The sequence below is a fragment of the Pituophis catenifer genome, unplaced genomic scaffold, assembly GCF_029215685.1.
Source record: "Pituophis catenifer annectens isolate HBS135680 unplaced genomic scaffold, rPitCat1.0.hap2 SCAF_12, whole genome shotgun sequence".
Taxonomy (NCBI): Eukaryota; Metazoa; Chordata; class Lepidosauria; order Squamata; family Colubridae; genus Pituophis; species Pituophis catenifer.
In genome coordinates, this window is record NW_027256892.1 from 11590674 (window position 1) to 11600303 (window position 9630).

Below are 9630 nucleotides of genomic sequence, written 5' to 3' on the forward strand. Positions count from 1 at the left end.
GGGAATGTTGCTGTATTCACTGAGCCACCGTTGATAAAAACAGGGTGTAAGAGTACAATGTAGAAGACAGTAGAAGTAAGCAATGTATATATTACAGTAATACTATCCTAGCAAGATGCCCAGGATGGCATTCAACAACTCTTCCTTTCCCCCTTTTCAACCTTGTAGGTAAGGAAGGTCTCTCTTCCTGTTCAACCTTACATATTCATAAAAGGATTATTTGAAGGAAAGTCAGCTCAAACTCTTACAAGAGGCTGCCTGGCTGTTCAGAGACTTGAATCTTGGACTATTCCAGGACTGTTAACTGTTATCTTTTCTCCAAAGCATAATCTTCCCATTGAATTCCATGTTTTCCCTGTGTGACCATCTTCTTCTTTGGAAAACTGCTCCTATCAGGCTGAAATGGGGGAGGGGGCGATGCATAGCCTTCCCCTCTTCTGTTCATGGGCGTCATGGAATGCGAAGGCATGGGGAAAGTACCCCGATTTGATAAATGTAATGCTTCTAGTGAAGAATCCACACCCTCAGTCCTACTTTTGGCACTTGACAGTCAAAAAGGGATCTTAACTTTTTTGGGTATTCCCTTTTAATAGGAAAGTCATGCAGGCCTCTGGCTTATGGAAGAAGAGAAACACATGATGAAGATGAACAGAGGTGAAGCTAGACATGGACTTAAATGCAGTGAAGGAAAAGGATTTAGCATAGGTTTTGTTATTCAAAACCTATTTTCTTTTCTTGCCTGACTTACTAAGCAGAGCAAATAACAAGATAAAGGGAAAATATTATTTCCTGATGCCATTCATGCCATATGACTATGTTAGCAATTTACTTTGTTTTTGTTACACCCCTGATTCTTTAGGATTGTGTCTAACTTCTTTACGTATCTGTTGCATATTGCTTATAACAGTGTCGTTATCTTTTTTTAAGAAAACAAAACATTCCATCCATTCATTTGGTTTCTAAGGCTGCCCAGTCGCAAAGCAACTTTAGGCAGCATGCATAGAAGGTACATTAAGCGGCTGTGCAACCCCATCTCTCCATCTTCCAAATGTACATTATGGCCCAAAAAGGAACCTTGAATTTCAAGGCCTATGTAGCAATCCACCCATGCAGGTAGCCCTCGACTCAGGAACACAGTGAAGCCTATAATTTTGTTTGTCAATCATTGTCATGAGTCAAGGAACCACAACTAGACTCAATTTCATGTCCATTTTTACAATGGTCTTAAAATCGTCATGGTCATAAAGTGAATTGTGTTTAAGTGAATCCATTCTCCTAAATAGCAGGATTTTTTGCTGGAACCCATAAAAACATTGTAAATTGCACTCCTGACTGGAACTCCGCAACTCGTCAGAAATGTGATCATGTGACATGGAGGGGCAGCAGTCATAACTTAGAGGATGCATCATAAGTAGCTTTCTTAAAGTTCGTTGTAACTTTTTGAGCAGTTATTAAATGTAATTTGACACTACATGTATCTTCAGAGAGACCCACGTCGACATGTTATGCATCCCCCTTCTTGATTTTCACAATCTGCTGTTATACTTAATTTATTTCAAGAATTTGCATTTCACTCTTCAGTCAAACGGTGGGCAACATGGACACATTCTGTTCCATTTTTGCTGCAAATGCATTGCTCAAAGCATTGGATCCAAAGGGGGAAAAATGCAGGGGAGAACACATAGCATCTGTTGACAACTTCAACCAACACACCTTTTCCTAGCATTGTCACAGATACTGGCAAAAAAAGCCATAGCTTTAAGGAACTGCTTACACACAAACACACACACCACTCCACTTTTTCCCTTCAAAGGTGAAGTGTTGCATAATATCCATGCTGCTATTATGATCATTTTTATTTCCTGTAAGAGTGTTTCTGTCCTAGCTTGGTACGAGTGGACACATTCAGACAATAAATTATGACTTCTGTAACTGACTGGTTGAGTAAATTATAATTGGCTGGATCAAAATGCAGCAAGTGAAAAATCAAACTGCATTATGAACCGACGACTAAGTTGTATTTGTAGGTTTGGAGTGATCTGGTTAATCCGAGCATTCCCTATCTTGTTTGAAAGGGTAAACCTCCTCTACCATGTTTGTAACAAAGCAAGGCATCTCTTTTTTGCCCTTATATTCAGTTCCTTTTGCTTCACAAAAAAAAGCAACCTTCCAGTTAATCCAAGTCATGAGTTTGGTGACTTTCAGTTTTCTTTCCTCTCCTTCTAGCACTTCCAGTAATGCTTTGAGAAACATGGATTCCCACCGATTGCTGAAGGAAACATAGCCTGAGAAAGAGAAAGAAAAAGATAAGGAGATGCCAAAAGTCCAACGGGACTTTTCTACACTAAGCAAACATGTTAGAAAAGTCTAGTAAAATCTGGACACACATCTCCTGCCAGTATGTGCTGTATCTCAAGAGCCAGGAAAGGATAAAGTGCACATTACATGGGAAACTAATTGCCGTGTAAATAGGGACTTTCTCTGTGGCCAGAATTAGAGGCCTGTTGTGTTTATATCATGTATGCTTTGATCATGACTGAAAGCCATCCAATCATTGTTAAGACAAAGTAATAATGGCACAGACAAGCTTTGTATCCCTTTAACAGTGGCTGGGAGAAATAATAAAACTGGCTCTAAATCTAAAGTGTTGTTCTATTTTCAGTGGAAGGATTGCAACGATTCTCCAGAAACCTAAAAATCAAAGTACAGATTGTCATCTTCCAAAAATACAACTCTTCTCTGTAAAGAACAACTGTGAAATGTTCTTAGCATATCATCCTAGTTGATTCTTCTTTTGTCCTTTAATCATGACAAGAAGATCAGCCCTACACAGGGAATGATGGGAAAAATCTGGAAAGGAATGGGTTGCTTCTAAAATTCCAGATTTTCACTGTTCACCTCTTCATAAGTATCTGTTCAAGCTACTGTATGCATTTTTGCTGATTTCTGCCCTCCCTGATCGTAGCATTGAATGATAAGACCCCATGGTTACATTAGATTATAGGTTGTGATGGACTGGCATCCATCTGTAATTATGTTTCTCTTGGCCGAGTGCCCTTATTAAGACTCACAAACCAACTGTTCGCTGGCTGAGGGTTTTTTTATTTTTATTTTTCAAATTCCCAAATGGGTAATTCTACCCAATCCTGTGCATTTATTTTGAGGTATCTGATGACCTTTGCTGCAAACTTGACCTAGGCTAGGTTTAGGTGGTTAGATTGATATACCTGGGCTGCAAGAAAACATGACAGCAGTATTTTCGGGAATAGACAGGTAATGTGAGAAACAGTCTTCCTCTGGTGCGCTGCTATCTTTTTCTAGGTAGATGCCATCATCAAATCTGTTTCCACGGCATGCCTGAAAAACACATGGAAGGCAACAGCTGCTAAATAGCCTTTGTACATAGCTCTTTGTTTGCTGGATCCACACCCTGGGGAGTCACTTCAGATTTTCTTGTGACTTATTCTATCTAGGCCATGAGTGAGAGGTGACTCCTTTGCCATTTTCATCTGAATGGACTAACCCCATGATCAGTAGTGGGTTTCAATTTCATTCGCTTCCGGTGTGCGTGCGTGTGCGATGCTTCTGTGCATGTGCAGAAGCTTCGACGCATGCACAGAGATGTCCAGGCAGGTGGGCAGAGCCTCCCGCCACCGCCGCTGCTACCGGTTCGCCCAAACCGGGACGAACCTGTAGCAACCCACCACTGCCCGTGATGATGAATCTATGGCATGTGTGCCAGAGGTGGCACACAGCACCCTCTCTGGGCATGCGAGCCATTGCCCCAGCTCAGCTCTGTCGTGTATGCGTGCACGCCTCCCACTGGCCCGTTGGTCTTCAGATATCTGCCGTGCATGTATGGGGGCCGGGGCACATGCGTGGTAGGGGTATGGTGCATGCGGGGGGTTGTGTATGTGCAGTGGGCGGGGCATATGCAAGGGGCCATTTGTGCATTGCATTTGGGGTTTCATACACACGTTTGTGCTATGGGCACTCAGTCCAGAAAAGATTAGCCATCACTGGGTTAAACTGAAGGAATGAGGTTAACTCTGCATTATACTTGCATGCTTTTTAAAAAATAAATAAATAAATGAAATAGCATTAACTGGCGGACTGGGGAATTAGGGGCTTGCCCAGGCAACAAAAATGGATTTCACCCTTTCTTCTCTTGCATAGATTTGCACAACTCGTATTTGCCTTTGGAAAAAATATCAGTATAACTGAATCGAAGACTGAACTTTACGCCGGCTGTAAAAGTATCCAGGAAATGCAATAAAACTAATATAGAACAGTAGTTTTTGTGATGCTGCTTAAGGAGAATTAGAAATACCTTTGCTTTATCTTTTGACATCAGAGTCATGCAAGTATGCTAGACATGGCATCAAAAACATTATTTCCTGAATGAGTCATTTGTTTTTTTAAGAGGGTTTCTATTGCTTCTGTACATATTGCGGAGGGCAAACCCTGTTCGCAAACCCAGAACTCGTGCATGTAGAGAAGGTTGCCAGCTTTTGGTTGCATAACTTGGAAATTCTACCTTTGGACTCTGAAAATGACAGCCTAGGATCATGAAGTCAAAGTTTTCTAGTATCTATTAATCTCATTGAGGTTATTTCCCTATTAATCTCAAATACATGCAAACAAGAAGACACATGCAAAGGAAGACTATGTTCTAAGATTTCATAGTGGTCTTGAAATTATTGCAAGACTGTGTTTTGCCAAGGTTGGAGACCCCTGTCCTATAGGATAAAAAAGACTGATAGAATTTCCCATTCTTCACTGCTTCTGTTTGACCCAGAACTGCACAGCTCTTACCTGTATGAAGAAGATTTTAGGTTTTCCTGCCAAATGTGGACACCTTTCAGGAGATAAGATCTTATAAATGCAAGTTAGATTTAATGCTTGTCCTTGGCAATCCATTATGCTGCCTTCTTCTCCATGGCTTGAGAGGATGCTCACAAAACATTTCCCATGTTCTGCCTGGCTTTCTGCAAAGACAAAATTTAAGGAAAGGATAGATACTAAGGTGGTTTTTTTTTTTTTTGAAGTGTCTAGTGATTCAAATGCAGAGCTTGCCTCTCAATCAAATATACAAAAAGGCACCTAATCCATCTTGAAGCACATTCCTAATGAGCACTAAAAGTACATTGGGGGAGCATTGTCTAAGGCAGGGGACTCCAACCTTGGCAACTTTAAGCCTGGCGGACTTCAACTCCCAGAATTCCCTAGCCAGCTGGCTGGGGAATTCTGGGAGTTGAAGTCTGCAAGGCTTAAAGTTGCCAAGGTTGGAGACCCCTGGTCTATGGTTCATGTTTAGTCTCAGCCATAGGAGGTCCCTGGGGGATTTGAGGCCAATCATTCTCAGCCCAACCTATGACACATGACTATTGTGGGGTAAAACTGGAGGAGGGAAGGCTATATAGGTTGCCCTGTGTTCCTGTAAGTGGGAATACATGGAGTCCTCATGACCACAATTGACCCCAAAAATTATGTTGCTAAGTGAGAAATTCGTTAAGTGAGTTTTGACCTATTTTATGACTTCTCTTGCCACATTTGTTAAGTGAATCACTGCAGTTGTTAAATTAGCAACATGATTGTTGAGTGAATCTGACTTTGCTTGTCAGAAGGTCTCAAAAGGGGATCACGTGACCCTGGGACACTGCAACCGTCATAAATATGAGTCAGTTGTCAAGCATCCAAATATAAATCATGTTACCATGGAGATACTACAAAGGTCATAAGTCTGAAAAATGGTCACAAGTCACACTTCAGTGCCATTGCAACTTCAAACGGTCACTAAATGAATTGTTGCAAGTTGAGGACTACCTGTAAATCCAACTTATTAAACAATGATGACACATAGGACCACTGGTGGGTTGCCTCCGGTTCGGACTGATTCGCAAGAATCAGTAGTAAAACCGGCAGGAGGGCCTGCCCATCGCCCCAGATGTGATCTGCGATCTGCGCATGCGCAGAAGCAAGACATCTGCACGAGCCTGTTGGGAACCCGTAGTAAAGGTAAGTAGAACCCACCCCTGCATAGGACCATAATGGAGTTTGCTCATTATGATAGTCTGTCAAGATGGTTACAGAATGGCTGCTTATGTGACCAATCTGACTTTATGATCTTTTTTTGAAGTGGATGTTAAGCAAAAGCCATGGTCATGAAGCAAACCAATAATTAACCGGGGGGGGGGCATGGTTTTGCCAAAAGCCAGAAGTGCAAACCCTTTTAAAATGGGTCGTGTGACACTGGAACACTGCAAATGTATGTAAATGAGGAGAGGAGAGAGAAAATAATAGAAAACAGAGAATGAAATGGTGCTGGCTGGGGGATTCTGGGAGTTGAAGTCCACCCATCTTAAAGCTACCAAGGTTGAGAAACACTGGTCTAATTCAAATGTATAACATATACATGACAAAAAAAAATCCTGCAAGTTTACATGACTGATGGCATAAGGACAAAGCTGTTACAGAATCTAATAGTCCTGCTATACTTCAATGCAACCCCCCTCCCCTATATTCATGCAACAATGTAATTGTCTCATATCTGTGACATTCTAAACCTGGTTAGTTTTAATCTTGAATAGAATTATGCATTTGTAAATGTAGGCCACACTCTGTTTCTGCTTCAATGAATTGTGCAATGTTAGTAAATGGGAAATTTAGTTCGCAGTTCCAATGTGGAGCCTAATCAAATCCTGGGTTTTCAAGAATACATCCTGGATCTGTTTCATCTGATCTCCTGTGCTCTTTGCTGATTTGCATACCACAGAATCCCAGCCACAAAACCACTGCAACTATACTTCCGTGGTGTAACCTGTTTTAAGTTCAGAAACTAGGCAGGCTCTCCTGATGATGTTTCTAGAAGACTGTTGAATTGTTTGAAGATCATCTCTCCAGTTCAGCATTTCTCAACCTCAGCAACTTTTAATTCAGCTTCCAGAATTCTCTAGCTGCATGCTGACTAGGGAATTCTGGGGGTTGAAATCCACCCATCTTAAAGTTGCTGAGGCTGATAAATGCTGCTCCAATCTGTCAGCCTAATTCCCATAAATCAGCCTTGCATTTCCACATCCATCTATATGTATCTCTAAAGCAGCAGGGCACCACAGCTGGCCAACTGAATTCAACAGGACCTATTGTTGGAGAATGTGCTCCAGAACATATGCAAAGTGCTAAAAGAATACTGAGTAAACAAGGACCAGAAACTCCCATTAAAATGTATAAAGTGCTCAGAATAGAATTGTTGTCGGATGTAGAGCAGACCTATCTTTGAAGTGAAAGCTAGATTTCTTATTGTATATCTTCTATTCCTGTTACATCTTGACAGGAAGCATGAGAGAGAGAGAGAAATACTTTCTTTTTGGTGTTTTTTTTTTTTTTTGTTGAAACGCAGAGACTCTTTTAACAAGAGATCAGATGAGAAATGGAAAGAGGGACTGTTTGAATGCTCTTCACCTTCTCATTGTCCAACAATTGCTCATAGGTGCCCAAAATGACATAATCTCCAGCAGAAACATGTTTGAGCAGGGGGGTGGACTAGAAGACCTCCAAGGTCTCTTTCAACCCTATTATTCCATGCTCTGCATCAAGTCATCTACTATTTTAGTGATGGAAAGGGACCTTCAGGGATCTGTAGTGACATTGCAGCTAACTAGTATCCCTAAACCCATGGCTGCTCAGCAACAATGGGTATCTTCCAAGGCATTCTTCTAACTAGGTCTCACTCTCTTAATGTTTGGCTAAATGTTACACTCTCAGATGCCCATCCAGGTCTCAGGCTCGCTCTCTAGAGTTAGGGGCATCTATAAAGTGGATCAAAACAGTCCAGAGGGTGGGCAAAACTATAAAATCCAATCCTCCAACTTTCTGAATGCCCCTGCACATCAGACATTTCTCTCTCTTTTTCTTATAATGTGGTTAAGGATTACAGTAAACACATCAAGTCCCAAAAGTACTTTTTCAAGAGGCAATCAAACTTTCTTAGTTTTTCCTTGAAGATGTTTCACTTCTCATCCAAGAAGCTTCTTCAGTTCTGACTGAAACTTCTTGGATGAGAAGTGAAACATCTTCAAGGAAAAACAAAGAAACTCTGGTTGCCTCTTGAAAAAGCACCGTTGGGACAATCATGACCTGAATGATTGAGATTTCCCATAGACATTTAGACTGATAAGGGTAACACAAAAAAACCACTGCATACATACACACAGTACATTTTCATATGTACTGTGTGTATGTATGCAGTGGTTTTTTTTGTGGGGGAAAATGTCTCTCCTCAAAAATAATAAGAAAAAGAAACTTTCCCCTTCATCCCAAACAACAATATTCATCATTGACAATTTATCACTGTCTCTTAAAATACAACCATACCTCACTTCCTTCCATGCCTCAGCCCATTTTCTATAAACTTGCCTCTCAATCATCATCATTATTCATCAGCAAAGACCCAGTAAAGATGACAAAAAAATCATATATTTTTATATCCTATCATAATCAATGGGATTATGTACAACCTAACTATATAATCCCACTGTCCATTTAATCTAAGTCCTCTCCATTCTTCTCTTCCCTGCCGCTCAGACTTTTCTGATAAACAGTAGAACAAAATTTTGGAGGCTCCCCCAACCTTTTCAACACTTCCATGGAAGACTTTCAGGCGTACCTTTTTGAGCATCTTAGTTGCCTTCAACCCAAACGTACCTTTCTCATACACTTCTTCTATTTCTTTGGCTGTCAAATCCAGAAACAATTTCACATCATAATTGCACTTGGAAAGTGCTCTAAAAAGCTTGTCTGCTTCCCTTCTGGCCCCCACTCTTGGTCTAAGTCCTTTGGCTTGAAGGAACTGATGATTGACAATGATCACAGCTCGGTTCCTTTTGGGGCAAGCCATGCTGAGGAATCTCCTGATGGTGGACTGTTTAAAACATTGCATGTGTGCACAGATATAGGTTTACATGTGCCCTTCTGAACTCTTATGATTCAGCATTCAGGGTGTGGAGCTGTGAATGAAAATCCATATCCTGCTTGATTAGACAGATAACATTATAAACATTGGTCTTTCTCAGACACGCAGTTCATATATGAAATGCGTCACAAAGCAGTTTTGATGTGTGTTTCGTTTATTCAGTAATATTGTAATATATTGAAACTGGTGTTTCAATTTGGAAAGTCCAAAAAATAAGTTTTAAATCATTGTTTTAAATGGTGTTTAAAATAAATACAGTGATTAAGATGCATCTTTCTCTCTTCTCTGAGTGTCCCTGGTGCTCTCTGAAGTTTGTTTTCTTGCAGACGTTTAATTATCCAACTAGGTAACAGCATCAGTGCGCTCTCATTTTAATCAAAAGGCCAGCTGTGATTTGGCCTTCAGGATACTTGATCTCAGTCACTGGACTGTCAGCAGAGGTGCCTCTGCAAAATTCAATTTGCAAGCCAAATTGTGGGCATTTCATTATGCTCCTCACTGTTACAAAACACCCCGCATGTGTCTTAACAGCCCAGTTCTAGGCAGGTTGCCCTCACTCTTGCCTTGCCTTGTTTCTGACAAACGTTGATGGATTGGGCTCAGATGTAGCATAAAGCTATCAGGGCAAGAGCTAATCAGAGAAACATCAGAATGAAGTA

General features: G+C 40.9%; 1 protein-coding gene across 1 annotated transcript; it reads right to left on the reverse strand.

Annotated features, from left to right (window-relative positions):
• Positions 1-2043: 2043 nt before the first annotated feature.
• LOC139323057 (caspase-3-like) lies at positions 2044-8896 on the reverse strand. Its single transcript, XM_070952263.1, has 4 exons — positions 8704-8896; positions 4816-4988; positions 3228-3357; positions 2044-2285 (listed from the first exon to the last, which is right to left on the reverse strand). The coding sequence occupies exons 1-4, from the start codon at positions 8894-8896 to the stop codon at positions 2044-2046; spliced, it is 738 nt and encodes a 245-aa protein (XP_070808364.1).
• Positions 8897-9630: the final 734 nt, after the last annotated feature.